This window comes from Conger conger, chromosome 10 (assembly GCF_963514075.1).
Source record: "Conger conger chromosome 10, fConCon1.1, whole genome shotgun sequence".
Classification (NCBI taxonomy): Eukaryota; Metazoa; Chordata; class Actinopteri; order Anguilliformes; family Congridae; genus Conger; species Conger conger.
This window is the reverse complement of record NC_083769.1, coordinates 41,145,291-41,171,280: the sequence shown is the minus strand read 5'-3', so window position 1 is coordinate 41,171,280 and position 25,990 is coordinate 41,145,291. Positions and strand designations below refer to the sequence as shown.

At 49.0% G+C, this 25,990-nt stretch overlaps 1 protein-coding gene across 5 annotated transcripts in view; it reads right to left on the bottom strand.

Moving 5' to 3' along the window:
- The window catches only part of casz1 (castor zinc finger 1), a 98,358-nt gene that overhangs the window by 37,394 nt on the left and 34,974 nt on the right, over positions 1-25,990 (bottom strand). For all 5 annotated transcript variants that reach the window (XM_061258822.1, XM_061258827.1, XM_061258826.1 and 2 more), the window contains exon 2: positions 6,544-7,107. In XM_061258822.1, the coding sequence (XP_061114806.1) occupies positions 6,544-7,107 (564 nt within the window). The remainder of the gene's footprint in view (positions 1-6,543; positions 7,108-25,990) is intronic.

Below are 25,990 nucleotides of genomic sequence, written 5' to 3'. Positions count from 1 at the left end.
AGAATTGATCAGTACAGGTGGGAGGAGTGGGGGGGGGCAGGGCGTGGGTACTTGACCCCTCCTCCGCTGGTTTGTCACCCAGACGAACAACAGCAGCCTGTGGTCCTACTGCAGTCTGTGCCAGAGCTTTTCACGGGTGTCAGGTAAAACAGAGACGACTTTTGGCCTCCCTCCCTCCCTCGCCCCTCCCCAGGGCCCCGGGGCCGCAGGTCCAGACCGTTTCTTCATTTATTTGATTGCTTTTTTTCACCGTGGGGCTCACTCGAGACAGCCAGAGGTAACGCAATCTGCAGCCATGGTAATTAATACGAAAATATTTCAGCTTTGGTCTCAGATTTCTGTGTTATTGCTAAATCGGTCTCCCCCCCCACCCCTGTGCTTTTCACATCTCCTCCTCAGCATGTAAAATAATCCCCAAATTTCCATCCCGCCATCAGGGTTACTCCACTCCGTGGCACATCAGCATGAAAGCCGATCCAGCAGATCGAAAGGGCATGAAAAATGTAAAAGAAATGTATCAGGTACTTGAGAGGAAATACCTGCTTGTTTGTCATGGGACATTTTTATCAATCTACAGCGGGGGGAACATGTTTTTTAATTATATTTTTTATGACAGACTGGGGCGAAGGCTTAATATCAGCACTTACGTCTCTGTCTGCCCTGCTCCGCTCAGCTTCCTTATTAAACAGTAGCTAACAGTCAAATTTCCTGTTTCTTTATGGCTCGGCTTCTGCTATTAAACCACAATGAGGGACGGACGTGGGTGAAGGCCTTCACCACACAGATCTGGTATTTTGCTGGGAGCTCCTTGGATGTCTTGCTCAGTTTGGCTTCTCTCCGCCGTGCCGCGCGTTGTCATTTGTCACAGTGCTAAGCAGTTTGCGTGCCACCCACCGGCCCTGCTGATGTGAAATATGTCAGATCTAACATTTAGCGCTGCAACGTACGTATATGCAGGGTGTATAAATGAGCACAATTAGCAGGTTGACTGGCGCAGGTTAATCCACCAAAGCTTGAATGCTTGATGGGTTTTCGGCCGATTACAGTATTTCAGCTCGAGTTAAGATTTCGGCGATTTATTGCGCGCCTCGGCGACAGTGCAGAATGTTTGGAAATGCCCCATGAAACAGGTGCAAGTGTCACCTCAGGTCCCCTGGCAGCTGTTCACGGGACCCCTTGACCACCCAGGGACTCCCCGACCACGGGGCTTCAGAGAGGGGGCGGGCTTCTTAACCTCCACGCCCCCCGGAACCTGAGCTGTTCCTTGCACATTTCTGTGTTCTGCGACGTCTTCAGGCAGAGAATGAACAAACCACCGCAGAATGAGCGCAAAAATATTTTGTGTGCCCACCCCCTACCCCCAAAGTCAGACAAAGTGGAGAGGCCCACCAGTTTCTGAGAGGCTCCTAGTGTTCTGGAAGTTTCCTTGACCCTGTAATGGTGAGGTTCAGAGTCTGGTGCCCCTTTTTCTGTTTTTGCATGAATGTACGACAGTGTGCTCATTTCCAGGCTGGAGACCATGCCAATCACACACGATTCTGGCACATTATCACACATCATAGGGGAAATCCTGTTTCGCCTATCTACCTGTTCTCTCGCAAACAACACATTCGACTTCCCCTTCCCTGATCACGAATTTTTAAATGATTAATGTTATGATAACACTAGTTATGATTATAATTGTTATAATCCTGATATGATTATGACAGTTATGCTTATCACCACACTTATGGTGTTGATTATGGTAATGATGATGATGATGATCATGATGATGATGCTTATTATTACTATTATTATAATTATTATTATACACTATGAAATGGTAACCACCAGTGGTTAAGCCATTGTACCCAATCAGTGTTTAGTTCATTACGTAACTGTATCAGTTCTGTGAGAGGGACTGGGTTTAAACTGTAAGTATTGCGAATGGGGCCCAGTAGGAGATAACCTCCTGAAGCACCCCCCCCCCCGCCCCGCCCCTGTAACGTGCTTCCTCCCCCCAGCCTTATCACGCATCCTCTTAATGATTTCATGTGAATGCAGACGGGGCACGGTGGCTAGGGGAAGAGGCCTGTTTTCCAGGCCGCTGTCTGTCTCTCTCTCTCTCTATCCCCCTCTCTCCGGTGTCACTGGGGAGTATAAAAAGAAGTGGCCTTAATCTCGGCACTTCACGCCGGCGAATTCCGACGGGCGACATGGTCCTTGTCTGCGTTTGAGGCAATTAGGGCACATTTTTTCCCCCCCGCAACGTGATAACAAATGGGCATTATGTCTCCCTTTCTGCTGACCAAACATGGACATTAATGGCAGCGTGAACGCACGCGGCTCACTGTGCTGAGAGGAGAGAGAGGGGAGAGAGGGAGACAGGGGAGGGAGAGGGTGAAAGAGAGAGAGATAGAGACAGAGACAAAAGGAGAGAGAAAGAGAGAGGGGAGAGAGAGTGAGAGGGAGGGGAAAGAGTGAGAGAGAAAGAGAGAGAGGGGACAGAGAGTGAGAGGGAGCGGAGAGAGAGAGAGGAGGGAGGGACAGAGAGAGAGGGAAGGGAGGGAGGGAGAGTGAGAGAGAAGGGAGAGAGAGAGAGGGGAGGGAGGGAGAGAGAGAGGAAAGAGAGTGAGAGGGAAGGGAGAGAGAGAGGGGAGGGAGGGAGGGAGGGAGAGAGAGAGGAAAGAGAGTGAGAGGGAAGGGAGAGAGAGAGGGGAGGGAGAGAGAGAGGAGAGAGAGTGAGAGGGAAGGGAGAGAGAGTGAGGGAGCAGAGAGAGAGAGGGGAGGGAGGGAGAGAGAGAGGAAAGAGAGAGAGAGGGGAGAGAGTGAGAGGGAGCGGAGAGAGAGTGAGAGAGGAAGAGAATGAGAGAGAGAGAGAAAGAGAGAGATAGAGAGGGGGAGAGGGAGAGAAAGAGAAAAAGAAAGAGGGAGAGAGGGAGAGAGACAGAGCATGTGATTCTTCACGAGTCCCACTTGAGAGAGGGATGGCATTGGGAATGATAAGGGAAACATGTTGGGGAACACAGAGTATAGAGACCAGTCGCCAGTTAATAAACTGTTCAGGAAATGGTCATGATATACACATTTAAAAGGCTAATTATTCAATCAGAATAAACGGAGCTTCATTCCGCTCTCTGGAGATGTAGATTTGAGAAAGGAAACTCCTTAGAGACAGAGAGGACTGAATTATGCGCTTCCCCTGGACTTAAACGAAAATAAATCTACAGTAAATTAATAAGATAAATCAAAATAATAAAAATACAATATGATATTTAAATGTCACTACCATTTCCCTCACAATACAAATAACCGCTTTTTTATTTTCTGCCCTTTCTCTGTCAACATTTTCAACCAATAAAATAAAGTGATTTCAAAAATTACTCTTGCTTTTATAAGGTTGAAAAATGTACACAATGGGCGGCCTTTAACACAATGTCACAGATGCACTACTTTAAGCCTTCACTTTCATGGTATTTGTATTATATTCAGTTACTTCTATCATGCGGTAGCTGAACAAATAATGCGCAATATCTAAATTATGTAGGAAAAGTATTCTCAGGCTTGTGCTGATATGAAATCCACACAGTGCTCCTGTGTGAGGAGTTAAATGTTTTGAAGGTCGCAGTTTCTCTCATTGATCTTGCAATGTTTGTTAATTACATTGTCACTGATGTTGTGAGAGATAATTAAGCCACTATGTTTATATGCATAATTATGTGCGCTTCGCATCAGCCTTTGAAAGACAGCAGCGAGGAAGAAAAAAAAAATATTTTAATTGTGAGCTGCGCAGAAACACGGCAATATAGATGCCCTAGTTACAATCAACAAAGAAAAAAAACTCCAAAGACAAGAGTTGTGACTAATGCTGTCTGCACTCTGCAGTCTTCAAAACAGTTTGTCTTTGTTGTGAGATGCAAGAGCCAGAACCTAGTGGAAGCAAAAGGTGTTCGTGTGTTTCACAACACAGCACATATTTACAGACGGGCTGCTTATAGCCATGAAATAAACACAAAATGACTAATTAAAACCACAAAGCTCGAGCATTTGCCGGAAAATGCACAATTTTTCTCAGAAGCCTTGGCCCTACTTCCATGAGGGAGGCCACAGGTTCTGCTGCTCGTTTGGTGTGAAGATAAAAAAAGGTCTGCAGTGAATGTACGTGGCATAGATAATAAAAAAGAAACTGAAAAAAAGATGAAAGAAACAGAAAACATCTGCGGAGAGAGGTGAACAAGCAAAAACACTACAGAGACAAACAACACTACAGAGACAAACAACACTACAGAGACAAACTACACTACAGAGACAAACAACACTACAGAGACAAACTACACTACAGAGACAAATTACACTACAGAGACAAACAACACTACAGAGACAAACTACACTACAGAGACAAACTGCACTACAGAGACAAACTACACTACAGAGACAAACTGCACTACAGAGACAAACTACACTACAGAGACAAACTGCACTACAGAGACAAACTACACTACAGAGACAAACTGCACTACAGGGACAAACAAAGGCTGTTCTGTACTGCCACTAGATTCCAGCTGCATCTGTAAAAGTGCCTTATCTCCCGTTTGTGTGGAGCTCTCTCAGACCCTCCAGATTGTGCAGCTCTCTCAGACCCTCCCAACTGTGAGGAGCTCTCTCAGACCCTCCCAACTGTGAGGAGCTCTCTCAGACCCTCCCAACTGTGAGGAGCTCTCTCAGACCCTCCCAACTGTGAGGAGCTCTCTCAGACCCTCCCAACTGTGAGGAGCTCTCTCAAACCCTCCCAAGAGTGTGGAGCTCTCTCAAACCCTCCCAAGAGTGTGGACTCTCTCAAACCCTCAGGAGTGTGGAGCTCTCTCAAACCCTCCCAAGAGTGTGGACTCTCTCAAACCCTCCCAAGAGTGTGGACTCTCTCAAACCCTCCCAACTGTGAGGAGCTCTCTCAAACCCTCAGGAGTGTGGAACTCTCTCAGACCCTCCTGTGTGTGAGGAGCTCTCTCAAACCCTCCTGTTTGTGCGGAGCTCTCTCAAACCCTCCCAAGAGTGTGGAGCTCTCTCAAACCCTCCCAAGAGTGTGGAGCTCTCTCAGACCCTCCCAAGAGTGTGGACTCTCTCAAACCCTCTGGAGTGTGGAATCTCTCAAATCCTCCTGAGTGTGGACTCTCTCAAACCCTCTGGAGTTTGAGCTCTCTCAAACCCTCCCAAGAGTGTGGAGCTCTCTCAGACCCTCAGGAGTGTGGAGCTCTCTCAGACCCTCAGAGTGAAGAGCTCTCTCAGACCCTCCCGTTTGTGTGGAGCTCTCTCAGATAAAGATTGCTTGGTGACCAAAGTTTGGCAAACACAGGCCTGTACAGTGAATGCAACAGTTTTGCAAGATTGTTTTTGTGCCTTTCTCGCTCCTGGCTGCTGGGCTATGAAAACTGAGAAAACTAAAAGGCAACTTCTGTAGTTCTTTATCTCATTGACAGTCTGCTGTGTCAAAATGCAGGGGAAAAAATCACCATAAATATGTCTCCCTTACCATTTATTGTGATATACAATGAGGTTTTATGGCATTAACACTAATGAAGGTGAGGTAAATATAGTTTCAATTATACAACTGGAATATGAATTGTAGCACGGTCAAGTGGCAGTAGGGGATTATCCATACTGTACGATCTCCAATGGTTCAAATTATTAACGTATCAATGGAAAATGAATGATTACAATAATCAACTGCATCCTCTTCTCGAGCTCCAGGATAGGCTGCTGGTAATTATGAAATGGTGAATGTACAGTATGAATATTCTAGGCGGATGTCAGCAACAGAACAGCCCCCCGACGCTGGAAATACACGCTAACTCGCCCTGAGTGTCACTCAGTTTTCCTCACGTATATCTGTTTCCCCAGCTTTGCCGATTCAGGAGAAATGAGATAATCCCCCTGCAAAAAGAGTCTGACCTGAAGGCCCCACCAATATGGGCTACAACACTCGCGAGTTTGGTAGCGGCTAAGTTTAGTGTGCTTGGGGAAAATTAAAGACTCCGACAGCAATCCTGGCGGTAATACGAAGCCAGTCCTGTCCTGCCAGTACACCCCTAGCCTTCAGCTGCTCTGCATACACGCATGAACAGTAAGGCCCGCTCCAAATATTCATTTCTATTTTTCAGTGAACTGCATAGTTTCTTGTTTTCCCAATTGGTTGTCAGTTGCATCTGTCTGCGGGGCAGTAATGTCACAGGCTATTCCTACTGTAACTTTAGATTTCTCCCTCGCCTGCAGAAGGTTCACTTAAGCCAGCATGGATATGGCAAAGTCACAAAAACAACAGAATATATCAACTATAGCCACCTCCCCTGGGACCTGGGTTTTTTTTTTTTTTTTCTCCAAGTAGAGGTAAAATGGAAGGTCAAGCAGTACCTGAGATAAAAATATGCTTTCAAATCTCCAAACCGTATATATATGAGGGGCAATGAGAAGCCAGCGACCTCTCCGTGGCCCCTAAGGGCCAGGGTGGATAGACAAGAGAGCGAGAGAGAGACGGAGAGAGAGACGGGGGGACGAGAAGGGGGAAATTACCTGGAGGAGCGAAGGGCGCAGGGCGACTGGGAGGCTCGGGGGCGGGGGTGTAGCTGTCCTCCTTGTGCGGATCCTCGGAGTCGCGGTCGTCGCGGTAGCTGCTGGCGCGGGACCCCGGCAGGGTGCCCGGCTCGTCGCCGTTGTCCTCGTCCTCGCTGCAGCCCTTGGGCTGCACCATGTACACGCCCTCGGGGGGCCCCTCGTCCCTGGGGCCCGGCCGGGGCCCCCGCGGCTCTCCCGGCTCCAGCGGCGGCTCGTCCGAGTACTCCCCGTTCACCCACTTCTCGATGGCCTCGCGCCGCCTCTGGTCCTCCTCCGGGTTGGGCCCCAGGCCCAGCCCCTCGGGGAAGTCGGGCTCCGGCCGGTCGGCCTCCTCGTAGTGCGAGCTCCCCTTCTCGCTGTTGTCCGGTAGGCTGGGGTCCCCCTCGGCATGCTGGGAGCTGCCGTCGTACACCACCTGTCGGCTCAGCTTGGCACAGATAGCGTTCAGCTTCAGGCCGCCTTTCCTTTTCGCGGCCATCTTGGATTTTCCTGAGGTCTTTTCAGTGCATAAAGTCCTTTCAGCTTTTGGAGGGGGGGAAAGGCCATGTAGGGGAAAAAACAAAAACAGACAACAGAAGGAAAATGAGACTAAATTAGGTCAAACTTAAGACCGCAACATACAGCACATCGAGTATCTTTGACAAACCTGTGATCACGTTCTGCATTCAGATAGACTTAGTGGCAACCTGCCACATCCTACAATTTGTCAACAACATTTAACTGATCTTTAAATTTAGCTTGGCCATAAATGGCTTAATGGTCATCGAGTTTGCATGAAGCTAACCTTCTCAATCCTCCCCAGCAAGCACCGAACTACAGCCAGCATATTCCCACAGAGGACTGAAAAAATTATACAGTTTGAGAAAAATAAGAACAGACATCATTTTGCATCTACACTTTCACAGCTCTCTATTTTTACTCCAAAGCACCTGCCATCCAAATGACAACAATGCAAAAAAAAGACAAAAAGGAACAAAGAGGTGCATTTGTTGTTAGTCACACCTTTCAGTAGCAGCTTAGTCAGACTTTCATTGTAAGACGACTGCAAAGCTCCTTCACCAGGAGCCGTGCAACGAAACCACAGAGAGATCTGAGTCAGACCCCCCACTGCGCTCCCAGCAGCCTCTGCACCCAGATATGATCCTTTACATGACAGCGGAGTAAAAACACACTGAAATTTTATATTCTCTTTACCTAGAGAGGCGGAGGTCCTGCCAGACAGCGGGACTGCTTAGTTTTAAACTCTGACAATGCAGCCTGTCTCGGTGCTGGGCTCTCAGCTGCGTCGGCCTGCATCCCCCCGACGCAATCGAGCGCCATCGGACCCTGTCGCCGCGGCGATACCCACGCCACCGTGCGTGGCATCGAACCCCTGTCACCACGCCGATGCCCGTGCCACTGTGTGCAGCATCGACACCTTCCTGCTCACCGAGACCCGAGGCTCACAGAGCAAGCAGGCTCGCTCGCTCACTCACTCTCTCTCTGTCTGTCTCTCTCTCTCTCTCTCTCTCTCTCTGTCTGTCTGTCTCTCTCTCTCTCTGTCTGTCTCTCTCTCTCTCTCTGTCTGTCTGTCTCTCTCTCTGTCTGTCTGTCTCTCTCTCTCTCTCTCTCTCTCTGTCTGTCTGTCTCTCTCTCTGTCACTCTGACCCTCTCTCTCTCTTTCTCTCACTCTCTGTCCGTCTCTCTCTCTGTCACTCTGACCCTCTCTCTCTCTTTCTCTCTGTCTCTCTGTCCGTCTCTCTCTCGGTCACTCTGACACTCTCTCTCTCTTTCTCTCTGTCTCTCTGTCTGTCTCTCTCTCTGTCACTCTGACCCTCTCTCTCTCTCTCTCTCTTTCTCTCTGTCCATCTCTCTCTGTCTCTCTCTCTCTCTCTCTTCTGCAATGTCTTTCACTTTCCTACCTGCCTGCTCGAAGGGCTCTGAGAAAGTATGACCACAGTTCTGCGATAGCCCCCCTCCTCAGTCCCCCTCATCTATTGTCTAATTTCGCTCAAAACAGGTTTTATTTTTATCTTTGTTCTCGCGGCCAACCACACAGGACCTCCTGCCGAGCCACACAATCATGAACACACTCGCACACACACACACACACACACACTCACACACACACACTCACACACTCTCACACACACACACACACACACTCACACAATCTCTGACACACACACACACACACACACTCACACTCTCTGACACACACACACTCTCTCACACACTCACACACACACACTCTCACACACTCACACACAATCTCTCACACACTCACACACAATCTCTCACACACATGCTCTCACACACTAACATACCCGCAAAAATGCACACAAATGCATGCATGCACGCACACACAAACACATGCACACACACACACACTGACCCAAACTTGCGCCCACTCACGCACACGCAAACACGCTCACACACACACGCATATACACACACACAAACACACACAATGCACTATAGGTCTCAAGACATTCTCCCTCCTCCTTCATATTTAATAAAAGAAGGTCATAATAATTTTGGATCATGTTACTGGCTCGCACGCAACGAGGGCAAACGTGCAGTTTAACTGAGAACTCTGCAGAAGACAGGTTTCCTGTTCCCCTCGGCGAACTGAGACACGCGTGTAAGCGTGGCGCGTGTGTCAGAGAGGTGCCATTACTCCGCCGCGCTCCGAGGCAGCCTGAGCGGGGGGCGACGCACGCCGCCGTCTTAACCTCCGCAGGTGGAGCGCGGCAGGTGATGCCAGGGAAGCAGAGCCAGGGATCGGGGGTTTGGCAGAGGGGTTCGTCTGATCAGACGGGGAAGGCTTCAGAGCAGCCAAACTGTACATGCTTCTACACGCAGGGCTGTCTGCCACAGCACTTCAATAACACTACCCCCCCCCCTGTCAGCCCCGCTACAGCCAGGGCCGCTCTCCAGACAGACAGCATCTGCACAAATATATGCGATAGAAGTCACTCACCTAAGGCTTCTTAATCCCCCCTCCCCCCCTCCCCCCCTCCCCCCCTGCCCCCCACACCCCCAGACTTTTTTTAAGTTTAAGTTTTTTTTTATGTCCAAAAAAAAAACAAAACCCTAAGTGTTGAAAACTGTCATGTCCCCCGGACTCCTCGATTTCCGAGCCGGATTTTCTCATTTATGGAAAAAAAACGAAACTAAAAACAGCGGTACATTTTAAAATATGGTTTATGATACAGAACCGGGCCGAACGTGTTTTAAAACGAAGGCGGGCTCCCCGGTTTGTTTACGAAGGTATAATTTCATTGACCTGAGCTGAGCTGGTTAGTTTTAAGCCTGCCACAGCTGTACCCGAGAGGGGCGGTCGCAGCTGCCACTGCGGCCCTTATCACGAGCTGCCTTTTTAGGAGAAAAGCAGTCCTCTCTCCCTGTCCGCACTTACCAGTCACTTTTAATCATCGCCTGATTAAAAGTCCCACCAAAGTTAACCTTGAATAAGATTTTCCAGGCTGAAATCAAGTCTGTTCTAAGTCCAGATCTTTATCGTGTTGTAAATAACTTATATCGTGCCAAGGCCCAGAGGAGAAGAATCCATATACATCATATTAATCCCTCTGCATGATTTTTTTTTTTCCCTTGGGTTTCAATGTGGCCACCAAGGCTATTTCTGCGCTCCATTTCATAAAGATGTCAATGTAAAAAAAAAAAAACAGCGCAGAGCACCTCAGATTATTTAAAAAGTAAACATAACATTTTATATCTTTTTTTAATCTCACTGTAAAAGATCTCTGCGACAATATAATGTCAAGGGTACTCCAATAAACACATTCAAATGAATTAATTACCTTTGGTAGTTTTGCTTAAATGCAATAACTTGTACATGAACCTGGAAATTCTTGATGCCGTTTCCCTTAATATAACCCTCCCTATAATAAATCTAGATCTCATATCTCCACTTTGAAGACTAAATTACCAGATATACTGTAATGGGCTCTGCATCTCTACCTCCAGTATATAGTTAGATGCATGTGTCAAATTGGCCGCAGATGAGAAAAACAGCCGAAAAGAGATGACATTTTTTTCATATTCCTTCACTAAACAGCCGGGAGTTATTATTCTTTGGGACACTGTTGATTCGAGTCTCCACGCCGGCTGTTCTACCTGCCGTCTCTCACAATGCACCTAGTGCACCCAGCACATGCTTTCTCAGTTACTGTATTTACATGGAAGACTTCCTCTCTGAAACAATGACTTGAGGAATTATGTACACTCTGGAGGCTGCTGTACATAAACACCGCTAACTGTACATTTTTGTGTTAGACAATTGCAGACCAGGGTGAAAGGGTCACCTTCGAAAGGACAGCAATTTGGAAAAAAAAATTCAGCTGGAAAAACTATTAGGAAGTGGAAGACATAAATTTTAAAGTATTTTTTCAGAACACCTCCGAGGGAAGATTGAGGTCGCTTGGGCGTAACAGTAGAGGTCATTTTTCTGTTTACTGTGCTCCGTATTTCACGCTTTAACTACTGATTTCCTTTGCATCGCAATCTCGCTTTCCTTGTAGGAAATGACCCCTGAGAAGCTATTTCTTTCCATTACCGACTATTTATGTGCATTTTTGCAAACAAGCACGTGCTCCGGTGAAGGCACCCCACCGCGCCTCCTGTGGAAAATAGAATTTCACAAATACCGGCCTTATTTTTTCCTTTTCAAAAAAAAAACAACAAAAAAACAACAAAAAAAATAAAAACACACAATAGAATGTTAATTTATCCAGCGTTTAAGAGCTCGCGCGCAAAAGGCAAACGTTGCTAAATAAGCAGTACCAGGACTTAATAAAACATTAATAAAAATGTCCCGTTTCTACTGCATTCCCTGATTTATGGAATCAAGGTAGGAAAATGTTATGGAGATGTTTACTGCACCCCTTGGTAGATGGAACGGCGCTGTTTGGGGAGGGTGGTGTGTGTGTGTGTGTGTGTGTGTGTGTGTGTGTGTGTGGGGGGGGGTATTCTTGGGCAGCGTTTCTCAGGGTGACGGTGAAAAACTGGCCCGGGGAGAATTGCTCCTTAGCTCCGAGCCCCATCCCAACAGCTAAATGATTATTTTGGTTGAGAGTTGGAGGGCCTGTAGCCCTGTGTGGATTCATATATATATGGCTGCCTGTGGTGCGCCCTTTTCCACTGTGTACAATGCAGATCGCTATGGTTACCCTCTTGTGTTTACCTCCAGTCGTCTGTGCGCACGATAGCGTACGATACAGTAAAATCAATGGGGACACAGATGAGAGAACAAACCATCCATTTGGGGACCCCTCCTCCCCCCCTTCCCCAAAAGACCAGAGAGCAGTCTTTCACAATAATGGAAATGTGAACTAAAAACAGCCATGTCAGATCAGTTCTTCTTCTTCTCTTATAAACTACAGTATTCCTGCAGAATTTTCCTCACGGCTCTCTTGTCAGGCTCCCAAAGGAGAATTAGGACGTGTGCCAGCCCTACAAACAAGACTCTTTCAAAGACTTACACCTACGATCAAAATCACCCAGATCCCCCACAAGCGATGGGAGGGTTAAGAAACAGGGACTAATGGTGTGCACCGTTAGAAAACGTCTTTTGCCTTAAAGTGGTGCTGTTTATCGTAATGATGACAAGATTTCACAGGAAACTGCACAGAGCTGGGTCTGCAGCGCAGTGCTGCCTGTATAAGGTAAAAACCTTGAGAAAAAGTGAAGTAACTATTTTAAACACATAACAGACAGAGAATGGTGCTTTTCTCCTGCATTCACCAGATTTAAAACAAGGCTATTTTAAGCACATTGTTCCCTCGGTTCCAATTCCCAGAAATGAACGCAGCATAGTTAACATTTTAAATGACTAAAACACTGCCCTGTCACTGCGAGCTCTCCAAGCCCTTCACATCGTGTTGTTTAATGCACAACTTCTGTTTGCGAGCCAGAATGATATTATGCCCAATCAAGTGGTGTTTCAGATCCTAATAACGCTGCTGGAAGTGCATTACTTGTGTGGACGTGTGCTGACTCTAATCACGCCACGCCAGCGTGGGGAAGCGGGTGTTAATGGCTGTTTGGATCGGCGTGTACGGATCTCCTTCTCCCCTTCACAAACACACAGACAGCGCCGGCGTCTGGCTCACTTTCTCACAGGTGATGCGCGGACCTTTCACCCGGCGAGGACCACAGAACCACAGAACCACAGAACCACCCACCGTCTGTCTGACTGTTTCGAGGAGCGACACGGTGTCCGCAGAGACTGGGAAGGAGTCTCAAGGCCGACTTGTGTGAAGTAACCGCACTAACGCACGCCACGGGTGAAAGGAGTTCGGTCACACGAGTGAAACGAAGGCGAAGGCCCGGGAATGTTCTCAGTGGAGGGCTCTCAGTTTAAATAAGCCTCCTCTTCGTCGTGAATACGCCGCAGAACTTCCAGCCAAAGAACGAGGGGAAAGTCACGCAGGGCTTCAACGCGTCTTGACTGACACCAGACCCAATTTTTTTTATATAAAAAATAATAATACGTTGAGTTAATTAATATAAAACAGGTCTGGGAAAAGTCTTGACAGCTAAGGTTTTTAAAAAAAATTATTATTATTTAACGTGGCTCCTGTCACAGCCCCCCCATCCCCCCCCCCCCCCCCAGCCCCCCCAGCCCCCCCAGCCCCCACCCTGGGCTGCTCTTTAAAAAAAGCTCCGGTTATAAGATTATAAACCTTTGGCAGATTAATTGACAAGGCCGGGGCTCCCGGTGTGTGCCTGAGTGAACCCTTTGTGTTCCAGCCTCCTGAGGTGGTGTGGGACCTAATCCCCGCGTGTGCTGCCCCCCCACCCCCCCCCCCGCCCGTGTTTTTATTTTTCTAATTTACGGCCCGGAGGACGGGGGACGTCTCCCCGGCTCCCGCGCGCCGGCTGACGGGCGAGCGCGGGGCGCACCGCCGGAAACCCCGGGACCCCCGCGTCAGGGCCCCTCTTTCATTTTTATTACACGAGAATAACAATAAGCAGGTCCGCGACCCTGTCGCGAGATTTCCCCCTTTTTTCAGCAGTCTGTGCTGATGCAAAAATTTCCATTTTCTGCATGCATATTTAATTGAGCTTTGTCCCAGTGGTGCGGAAATGATTTGTTTTTTGCTCTCTGTTCACTTGACTCCTCTTCGGAGTCGGTAACCCTGATTAAGACGTTCGCGTTAATTTCCCAGCGCACACCTTTTTTTTGTGCATTAATGGTTCTGATCGTCTAATTAAAACTTCTCAGCTTCGCTGCTGATCACCGCTCGTTGTGTGTCTGACCTGAAGTTTTAATTGCCGCGTCAGAAGCGATAATAATAATTTCTGGGTTCCGATGATTAAAAACAATGCCATTGCCAACTACGGTTTAAAAAAGACGAGGCAGAAGGAAAAGTTTGCGTTGAGGATGTTGGGGGGAATGTGAGAGTACTGTACTGGGAGGGACTGCAGAGAGAGGCCCCCCCAGGGTTTGGGGAGGGTGCGTGGGGTTTGAGGAGGGTAGGGGGGCAGATGGAATGTTCCTCTTTGAACCCATCGGAGAATAACTGGGGAAGTGGGTTCGCTGGGCTACCCGTTCCCACGGAAACCCGTGGAGTAATTTAATTCGGCTTCACCGACACGTCCGCTGAGATGGTTGAGCTTGGAGCGCGACCTGCTCTACGGTCTGTAGGACCGCAGAACGCGGTCGTCTCCTTTCCCGGCCTAGCCCTGACCTGGAGTAGGCCCTACACCATATACAAACTGGTGTCACTATAAAAGTGTCCATGGCGTTACAGTTATTTTGAATTTGAAGTTTAAATAAAATCTTTGCAAACCTTTTAATGTGGAAGTGAACAATCATATCTCACTGTGGAGTGAGTTGAATAAAGCCTAGAGAAAAGTTACTTTCTGTATCTCATTTGAAAGAAAAGAAAAATCACTCAACAAGTAAGTAGATAAACAAAGGCACATTCACACACAGGCACACTTACCACTGTAAGTGCGCAAGAGTAAATACACGTATGTACAGTGTACACACGCAAGCACAAATCCATTTTATTACGAATACATCGGTTTGAGGCGGATCTGCTTGCGTGCTGCTTTTTCCTGTCAATAAAGCACTTATTGCTTTTAGTCTAGAATGTGACCTTGGCGCTGCGCGCCGTCTTTGGGCCGACCTTGAGGGACCCACTCTGACTGCTCACAGCGGAGTCCCCTGGCTGTTATCACACAAGGCCCACAGCAGAGAGAGGTCCAGCCACATCACGACTAACGACACACACCGACACACACGCGCCTGCGCGTGCACACACACATACACACACACACACACACAGGCAGGAATACCTACAGACACATGCAGGCAGAAAGACACACACACATACAGTACACGCACACACACATACACACACACACACAGGCAGGAATACATATAGACACATGCAGGCAGAAAGACACACACGCATACAGTACACGCACACACACACACACACACGCACACAGGAATACGCACAGACACACACAGGCATAAATACACACAGACATAACGGTACACGCACACACACAAACCCACAACACAACCACACATGCAGACACCCATATACGCATGCGCAGACACACACAGATACACAAGCACACACTGCACTGTACGTAGATATACAAAGCTAACCAAAAACAACCAAAAAAAAAAAAACTACTTTTTTGGACCGGCACACAAGCCATCAGGTTTTGCAGGTTGTGTGTCAGGCCTGGACAGCACAGAGCAGCTGGGACAGAAGTCTGAGGTTACACTCTCTTCTGCCCCCATACTTAACACAGACCACTGCGCTGATCTGTAAAACATTCCCTCTTCCCAAAATACCCCAGCAAAATGAAATAAAATGTGCCCGCGAGGGGAGGCAGGCATGGGGGTGAAGATTTTATTTAGTCCGTGTCACACCCTCACAACCCAGGCCAGGGGCGCAGAACCACCCCTCCGTCCCCGACGCCAGCGTGCGGGAGGGATGACCTAGCTACCACCATACAGAGCACACTGGATCGCCCAGACGTCACCCTGCTGGTGGGCCAGCAGAGTAGGCTTTATAGGGTTATGGGGGGGGGGGGGGGGGCATGGGAGAGTGTGTGTGTGTGTGTGTGTGCGTGTGTGTGTGTGAGTGGGTGTGTGTTTGTGTGCGTGTTTGTTGTTGTGGTGGCACAGGGCTAATAGGCCCTGGAGGTAGTCTGTTTGCTGTACAGATTAACTGGCCGAGTTGTATTTTTGTGACGGGGATCTGTTGTTAGCGGACAGGCCGGGGTGGTGGGGGGGTTTGGGGTGGGGGCCAGGGCTCCTCCGCGGCCGGGCGGCCCGAGGAGGTGGGGTGCCCCGGGAGTGGTATCCGTCACTGTGGCTCATTACGTCGGGGATATATTTAATTTAGCAGTTCCGGAGCACGGTGCTGACTAAGCCGGCCTGCCATTAGGGCCGTTCTCCAGGGGAGAGGCAGCGCAAGCCGGTCGATTAGTTATCAATTAAGAGTGCGGATATCTCCACCTGGCGCGCGCCGGCAAACGACTCCCCTCGCGCGATGGGACCCCCCCCCCCCCCCCTCCCTCCCCTCGCCCAGCCCGGCGCTAAACAGGTAGAGGGGGAAGAGAGAGGAGGGAGCACCACTGTCCTGCCCATCGCCCCCGCGCGCGAGGTTAACCTTGATATAAAGCACTGTCAGGCCAGATAATGTCAATCACCGGACGCCCTCCCGCACAACCTCCACGTGAACCCTAAAACGCAGTCTGTTTAGATGTTTGGACATGCCCCCTCTCGCCAGCATATGAATTTCATTAAACGAAAATGGGTTGTGGCATTTCTTTAACAAGACTCTTAAGACATTTTGACAGCCTATAAGGCACTTTGCAGTAAAAAAAAAAATACTGGGGCACAAAGCCTCCTGTGTGAGATGATGTTTGATAGACAGTTCGAGTCTTGCAGAAGCAAAAAAAAAAGAAAAAAAAGGTGGCCTTTCCTAGGAAATATTTCCAGTTCCTGGGGAACGCTTAATTGATTTCCAAGGTTACTTTTTCAAATTTGTTTTTCAGATACAGGACTTGTGTGCAGTCGATGTTTTGAAAGCACTTTGCTGAAAAACCAGCCATCGACTTTGGGTCCTCCCGCACCCTTCTCTCCTTGAGACGAGGGGAAGAGGCGACATTAACCAAAAACATACATTTCCAGACAGGAAGCCGTGTTGACAACATCGATCCCAGGCCGCCATTAAAACATTTGCTCTGCTTCACAGAGTTCCCAGGTTTTCTCTCCCCTCTCTCCCCCTGGTTCATGCACAGAGGAACGAGTCGCAGGTGCCCCCTAAACGCCTTCCGGGAGGGGTACAACCTCCCAGCATCGTAACGTGCCTTTCCCCCAAAAATCATCATATCTGAAAATGATTAAAATATAAAATGGCTTACAGTTTACTGCTGTGAAAGAGTTACACTGACATTATGACAGCAACACACATGCACAGTTTTAGTAAATAGTTTTTCGGGAGCAGGGGAGAGTACCGGTGACTTTCACCTACCCGGGTTCCCACAGCAGGTGTCTGTACAGACTGTTCCACACTCTACCAGGGCAAGGAGTGCCACCGGGTGCTGTCCCCATGGAGGGGGAAACCCAAACATCGCTGGTCCTCTGTCATCGTTTACACCTCAACATCTGATAACGCTTGAGGACTGTCAGTGTGGCTTCATAAGGCCAAGCGGGGGACAGGTGCGTGTGCGTGAGTGCTGCGTGTGTGTGTGTGTGTGAGCGTGTGTGTGTATGTGTGTGTATGCAAGTGTGTGAGCGTGTGAGTATACACGCGTGTGTGTGTATGCAAGTGTGTGAGCGCATGAGTATACACATGTGTGTATGTGCATGTGTGTGTATGTGTGTGTATGCGGGTGTGTGAGTGCGTGAGTATACACATGTGTGTGTGTGTGTGTGTGCATGTGTGTGTATGCGAGTGTGGGAGGGCGTGTGTGTATGTGTGTATGCAAGTGTGTGAGCGTGTGAGTATACACATGTGTGTGTGTATGCGAGTGTGTGAGCGTGTGTGTGTGTGTGTGTGTGTGTGTGAGTGTGTGTTCCACTGACTGATAGCTGAAGGTCAGAGGTAGCGTGCCCCAGTCTCAGGGCTCACACACATCACCACGCTGTGCTTCCATGCACTCACAGAGCAGCCGAGCAAATGCACATCACTTACTGTACATTCACCTGGTGCTGCCGCAGCGTTTTCCAGCAACACCCGGCTCAGGTCATTACTGTACTTTACCAACACAGCATCTACCAAACCGCCTTCGCATGGTGAACAAACAATCAACACGCCTACATTAAAATCGCCACCGAAGCCATTTCTTTTCAAATTATACCGCTAAATATGGGATATGCTTTTCGCAAGGTATTTTCTGCACGCATAAAAATATAAAATAATAAAAATTATACTTTTATTCACCTCGTCGTGAAATCTAAAAGAGAAGCGATGCCCGTGTACCGGTTTGGCTCAAGCAGTCAAAAGGAAGTGCTGCTAGCTGACTCAAATGAAGAATTCGCTTTTGTTAAAAACCACAACGTTTTGCAGCCACTTTCAAATTCTACACCAAAACCCATTTGGTTTCCTGAAATGGAATTTGACTCATCTATACACGGCAACCAATAAATAAATAAGCAAATGAATAATAGAAAAACGGAATATTTTTTGTTAAACATTATTATCACGACTAGTGGAATTTTACACCAACACTAATCAGAATTTTTGAGGATACAGTGTTAAACGGTAGCATGTCAAAATAAAAAAGCACTCGCTAAATTGAATTTTGAAGCCGGGGTGTAAAAATGTTTGAGGTTTGCGAAATACAGGAGCCCGTTTTACATTTCTGCAACATTAATATTCTACTTATTATTATTTTAAAGTGAAAACGGATACTCTGTTGAAGTGCAAATCTGATGAATTACGGTAGCAGATTGCTGCTATTAATTATTTAAGGGAATTTTATAAATATTCAGGTCTGTCGTGCATCTAATAATGAATGCTTTAGAGAAGGTTACTTCCCGTGCGTATCCTAATGTGTCAGAAATATCACTTTTAATCAGAGCCGTGTCAGGGTAGCATCCGAACGCTAAAAATACAATCACAGCGAGAGCTCTCTGCTGGTCGGCTCTCACCACGCCCGACCCCGCGCCGTTCGGGCAGAAGGATCACCGGCGTCGGGTACTGCATTAGCACCGCGGTAATTTGAGAGGAGAATAATGCATCAACAGCTCTCCGTACCTTCTGGACACACCTAGTCCCTGCGCTATGGCGACCATATGGCACTTTGCATATTCATACGTCACGCGCGCTCGAACGCTTAAACGGCGCTTCAGAAGAAGAAAACTTCAGATGAAAAGAAAAGGGAGAGAAAAGTTTTCCTTCCTTCTTCTCTGGATTCTTCCCCTGGAACAGGGGTTGGGGGTGGCGTAGGGAGTGGGGGGGGGGGCGGTTAGCGCATCCCGCCTCTCTCCCCGCGCGGCGAGGCAGGGGAACCCGCCTTCTGGACGAGCGTCGGCTGGAGGCAGAGAGGCTGCTGGGTAATGGGCGCTGCAGGAGTGGGCTTGACGGCCTCCCTCTCCGGCGGGGTAAACAGCACGCGCGTCACCCCCCGTGCCATGCAGGATGGTCTCAGATTAACACTGTCAGAACGCCGGTGCTACCCCGTCATTATCTGTGCTCCAGGCCTTCCACAGGCAGCCGTGTTGTCCACCAACTCTCTGCAGAAGTAGCAATTACTAAAGCCGTCATCTCTCTCTCCCTCCCTCCCTTCCTCCCTCTCTCTCTCTCTCTCTCTCTCTCTCTCTCTCCCCTTCATGCCCGTCGTGTGCCCAGGTTCTCCTGAGTACGGCATTCTGGGACAATACCTGCCACTTACTCCCCTGGTCATGCAGAGTTGACGGTGTGCCGGTACAATACCTGGCACGTACTCCACTGGCCACACAGTTGACGGTGGGTTGGTAAATACCTGGCACTTACTCAACTGGTTGACAGTTGACGTTGTGCTGGCAATGGTAGTGGTGCCTGTTTGTGGCGAGTTAAGTATGGAACCAAACTTCTGTGCAACCACGGGTACAGTGGATGTCTTCAACCCACAAACAACATGTACAACTATGCTAAACATTTGGCCTGTTTGAGATGTATCACCTAAGAGTGAGAGAGTTAAGTGCTGGTGGGGCGGGGGGGGGGACTTCTGTGCAGTCGTTCTAACAGGTCCTGAAAGATAAATCGGGCTCGGTTTTCGTTTCACTGCCAACAACGTGCTTCCTCTCCACCCCCCGACCCCTCCCCCTCCCACGGAAAGCCTTTATCAAAGGTGATGCCTTGCTTCTGCGCATCTTCCAAAATGTCTTCTTCTCCCAGCCGCTCTCTGGTGAGCCCCAGCCGCTGGAATGGGGAGACGGTTTGACGGGGAGATCAAACGGAGGAGGGGGCCAGGCGCTGAGCGAGGATACCTACGTGCGCCAACGGTGACTGTAATTTTTCCAAGCGTGCCTTTAAAGCGAATACAACAAAACGCGGAGCGCCATAAGACATCAGAATGGGGGGAATCTGACTTCAGAGGACTTCAAATGCTGCGGTTGTCAGTGTCAGGTCTCCCCCGCCGCTGGGACTAACGGCACAGAACAGACGGTACCAGCAGGCAGATCACAACCAATCGAGCAGCCCAGAGAGAAATACTGTCTTCTCCACCCTGCGTTCAGCGCGAGATCTGAACACAGCGCTCGTACCTCAACCCACGTCCGCTGCCTCAGACTGCCACCGTCCACATGCTGTGGACCAGAGCAATTCTTCAACATATGTCCAAGCATTTTTATTATTTATTTTTACTAATACCAAATAAACTAATACCAATAATAATAATAATAAGAAGAAGAAGAATCATTCATTATTATTATCAGCAATGCTAGTAATACGGCCCAACTGTAAGTGAAAAACACAAAGAGGCTAGTCCCTTCAGTAATGGTGTCTTTCACTCAAGGTAAAAGATTTAAACAGCGCTGAGTAACTGTGGCCTTCAACAGGTGACACTGAAGCAGAACAGCCTGCCCCAGCCTCGCACAGCGATCGTTCTCACCGCACACTTTGCTCAAGCGGCGAGGCAGATGTTTGGCTTAAACCGAGAAATGAAAGGAATCGCGCTTTACTGAATCATCCTCTCAGCTTCTGCTTTTCAGCGCGGGGCGAGGCTTCAGCCAGCTGGGTTCCCACAGGGCGCACCCCTGAGCGGTTCGGGCAGGGGCGCAGAGAGAGCGTCAAACGCGGCGGCCGTGGGCCGGCGGGCAGGCAGGGCCGAGATTGGGGGGGAGAAAGACAAAGGCCTCTCTGCTATATGAGTTTAGTTAGGCGGAGAGTTAGAGGATGAGTTACGGCCGACCGGGCGCTGGGGAGAGCTGTATTTATGGGGGAGCTGAGTGAGTGTTAAATCCCTGGTAAGAAATAAAGTCCTCCCCGGGCGGACAGGAGAAACATTTCACTCAGTCTAAAAGGTGGTTAGGAAAAATGAAAGCCATTTCTCTTCCTGGGGAAGCACTATTCCTTATTCGAAAGCTTGCAGCGGAGGGAGAGAAAAAAAAAAAAAAAAAAACGGGGGGGAAAAAAAGTGGATCGCATTCAAGTGGCATGAATCTTTAAACTGTATTTGAATGTTGCTGAATTTTCTCTGCGCAAATATCCTCGGGAGAGGTGGGAGCGCAAGGACCCGAATCCTGCAAAAACTGCACGCTGTTTCGCGCAGGAATCCGCCACCGGAGCCTGCCAAGAAATACACTTGTTGCTGTTATTGTTCGCTCTGAAAGGCTTTATAGTTTACTGAAACAAGAACATGATATTACACAAACACGCACATCTGTTGGCTTTGTGAAATGTGGCCGGTTCCTTTCAATTCCATAACTGAAGGACTCATAAGGAGGAAACTGAGAGGCTTGTTTTGTGTTCTGTTTTTTTTTGTTGCCAAAAAGCAACGACAGAAACAATAAATGCACTGTACAGTGTCTGCGGCCACACCGAGGTTTATAGCACTGAACCCCCCAGGGGAAGATACCCCTCCAATTGAAATGAGGAGGTTCACCCCCAACCCCCGCCCCCCTCCCCAGCAATCACAATTATTACTTGAAAAAAAGGGTGTATTTTTGCATTAACTTAAAAGGCCTATATCTTTTTTTCCCCTTCAGGTCGGTGCGGCCTCACTTACCCTAAGTATCTCTATAAATCACCAGTTACTGTTAACATGTACTCCACAATTCAGTCATCAATCTCGTACCGGGTCAGAGTGAAAACAAGGGGGAAAAATCTGCTTAGTAAAATCTAGCGCAGACAAACACACGCACGCACACACACGCGCGCAGACACACACGCGGGCACAGGGGACACACACAGGCAGAAACCATAGCAGTCCGCTGGGACATAGAAACCGTTGCCAGATCACCACGGAAACGCAAGCCAAATTCAATTCTGACTTCACCTTTCACTCAGGGGCAGGTTCCGCTTGCTGTACAAAACAAACAAACAGCAACCGACACACAAAAAAAACTTTGGTCTCAATTACCGGTGGTCTCGCAGAGCCCAGCATGCACTCTGGCACTTAGAGGGCCTTTTTCTCCGGCTCGCGCGTGACTGCCAGTGCGAGGAGGGCCGCATGCAAATCCGTGTTTAAGTTATAAAGACACTGTATTTATTTAACACAAAACGGAGAAAGCTAATTGAACAAGAGCGGGATTATCCCTGGTGGAAGACGTCTCCCAGACAGAGACGACTCCGTCGGCCACTCCGGAGTCTCTGTTTACACCCACGGAGCGGGAAAAGCCTTCAGTTGACAAACCTTCTTCAGAACATCTGTATCTAAACACAGAGATAAATCTCCCCCATAAATGAAGTCAATCACGACTTAGCCAAACACCCCGCGCTCGCGTTGTCAGCTGAGAAAACAGCGAAATGTGAATTCCATCACACGCAGGATATCTCCACAACAGTGCTGTTTTCACAGCTTCACTCTCTGTTTAATCCAATGCAATCAATACACAAATCACGCTCTCAAAATCGCAGGTCTGATATTTATGATCCGGAAATACCCGACGCTCTCCAAAGCACCCAAGATACAGGATATATAAAAAGAAAAAGGTGAAATGAGAAGTCTGACAGGAAAGTATCAATTACCAGGGCCACATTCAATCTTAAAATAATTTCCTTTATACTATTATATACAACAAATATTACAATGCTTCCTTTTCAGTTCACAGAACACATCTAAAAAAGGAATTCAACTTTTTTTCTTCTCGCCCTTTCTTGAAAAAGTCTGTGAACAGCGCACATTGTTACAGTAAACAGTACATAATACTTAAATTATGGAAATAAATATTGGTATCTTTAAAAACAACACCTTCCTCATTAGCAGCAGTACTCTCAAACAAGCGCTGCCTTAATTCCACACAGTGGCATAAACAACCCCCTCTTTGACATCACACACCCTAACACCCACCCCTCTCTGCTCCTCACCCTACCATGCTACAACCGCCGGCGAACCGTTAGTGCTGCACAGGGTATTAATCACCCCCCGCTCCCCCCCCTGCTCCCCCCGCCCCCCCGCTCCCCCCCCGCCCCCCCTGCCCCCCCGCGGAGCTGCCTTACCTGGCAGGAGTCGGCCCCACTCACTCTGTCTCACATCGCCCTGCTGCCGGGGAGAGATCCTCTCCACAGAGCAAGCCATTTTCCCCTCTCCCGCGTGGCTGCACGGCTGGGCTGCTCCCTCGCTCCCTCTCCCTCTCCCTCTCCCTCTCCCTCTCCCTCTCTCTCTCTCTCTCTCTCTCTCCCTCTCCCTCCCTCTCTCTCCCTCGCTCTCCCTCGCTCTCTCTCTCCTTTACTCCCTCTCACTCTCTTTCCCTCTCTCCCTCCCTCTCTCTCCTTCACTCTCTCCCTCTCCCTCTCTCCCTCTCTCTCCTTCCCTCTCCCTCTCCCTCCTTCACTCCCTCCCTCTCTCTCTCCCTCCTTCACTCCCTCCCTCCCGCTCTCTCTCTCCCTCCTTCATTCCCTCTCCCTCTCTCTCCCTCTCCCATGCTCCCTCTCTCTCCCTCCCTCTCCCTCCCTCCCTCTCTCCTTCACTCTGCCTCCCTCTCTCCCTCTCTCCTTCTCTCCCTCTCTCCCGGCACAGATGTCAGGGCTGAGCGTGTTTACCCACTTTACCAGTAGGGGTCCTTCACCACCCTCTGCTCTCCTCAGCCGTGCAGGAATAACAGGCCCGGGAAGGGGGCCACTTAAACGGGCTCTCCCGTGATCCGGGGCTGTGAGTCTGAGCCGCGGCGGGTGCCGGCCTCCCCTCCGCCCCCCCCCGGCTGCGTGTGAGGAGGAGGGGGGGGGGCACGCCGGCGTTAAACAGCGCCAGGAGCTCTGCCTGCTCGCGTGGCGCGGTGGAGGTACGGCAGCCGCGCTCCGTACCCCCCCCCCCCCCCCCCCCCCCCACCCCACCCCGGCCCGCTCAGCCCTGACGGCACGCTCCGCGAACCCCCTCGCCCCGGCGTCCTGAAACCGGACGCCCCGTCTCACGTTTCCTGTCTCTGTCCGTTTTCTTTTGTTTGATTTTTCCGCCGTGCGCGCGTTGGGGGCGGGGGGGCGGGGGGGTGGGTTGAAACTTCCGGCACGGTCACCCTGCGGTGCGGCGAGCTCCGGGGGTGTTTCTCCGGAGGGGAACGTCGAGTTCGGGTCTTAACTCGGGGTTCGGGCGGCGGGTACGGAACGGCGTGGCCCTCGCGGCCGACGGACCCTTCCCAGCGGCCGTCTCCGGGCCCCACCGGGCCCCACCGGGCCCCACCGAGAATTTCCCCACAAAGCTTCTAATTAATCTTGCACATCGGACACGCCAAGACTACACATTAACATAATTGAAAGGTTTAAAAGGTGAATAGAAAAACAATCATTCACGGCGAAGGTGTGTCTGCAATTAAATAAGAGCGAGCAGCACGTAATGACAGGGAGGACGCTGCCTCTCCGCAGACTGTTTGGGAGAAAAGCGGGACCGAACCAAACACGTCGCTGGGACACTGGTGTCCCTCACACTCTCTCTGGATCCTCACCCACCCCCCCCCCCACACACACGCACCGAAGAGATAAGCTGTAACAGACGCCACACCACCGGCCGGCTGTAACAGACTCCAGTAAAATAAAGTCTGGAGCTCTCCTGCCAAACAGAAAGAGCCGTAAATTTTCCGTTTTGTGACGCCGCCCTCCGAAGTGACTGTTACAGGGTAGGTGTGTCTGCGGGCGGGCGGGGCAGCTGATCTTAAGTGTTTATCAAGCTCACGTTTTTATTAGCTTTATTAGACCAATGTTCTGCGGAGTAGATCTCAATCAGCCTCGTTGGGCTCTCGAATATAAGGCTTCTCCAGTTATCAGCCCCAGACCTGTGTGCGGACACAATTTCCTTATTGCTCTCCGCAGGATAAGAATACCCGTCTCCCCGGACTGGGCCAACGGTTCAGAGAAAAGCATCTGGAGAATATTCAGAGCTGGGAAAATGTTTCTAAATTAACGCTAACAGGACGAGAGGTGTGGGATGGGAATGGGAAAAGTACATATTCTTTTTATTTAAATAAACTGTGAACTGTGATTGTATTATATATTGTATTGTTTATGTTTAATATTGCCAGTCAGTTCATGCGAGGAGTTTTAAGAGGTCTTGTACTTCCAGCAGCACCCGAATGCCATTACACATTTGCATTTCAAATGAATGGTGATGAAATATGGGCAATAATCCCCTTCCAAACATTGAATTGTAAAATGCACATCCTGTTGCAGGTATGTTTAATGGAGGAAATACTGATAAATAAAAAAATACCAGAACAAATAATTAACAACTGTTTCATCCTTCCGTTAATATAAAATGAAAGAAAGTAATTGTATTGGAAACAATGAAACCCCTCCAACTAAGATAAACAGGAAGATTAAATCACATTTCTATCCCTTCGCCATTATAATGTAGAAAAGTTGACATATTTAGCAATAACATTGCAAAGTTAACCACTTTTTAAATGTACTTTATGCTAGCAACGCGTCTTCTGCCGCCTGAACTAAAAACACCCAGTAGAGGTGTAGGCTTGGGCATTTCCTGGTGGCAGATGTGTATAATATAATCCTAGAGATGTGGAAAAGCTGCTATGTCAGGAGGCTTGAATCCCCAAAGTTATTTAATAACACAACCCGGCTTGCCTTCCTGCTTGTGCACTGCTCTGTCAGTGCGGCAGAAACACTGTTTGACTCGTTCTGGTATATTGTTGTCATATTCTTTTAAACAGCCAACTCTCCTGTCATTGCGCTGGAGCGCATTGCCTCTAAATGGCTTTTCTGACAACTGATCTGTAAATACAGCCAGATCTGCAACTTCCCCCCTTCCTCTCTCTCTCTCTCTCTCTCTCTCT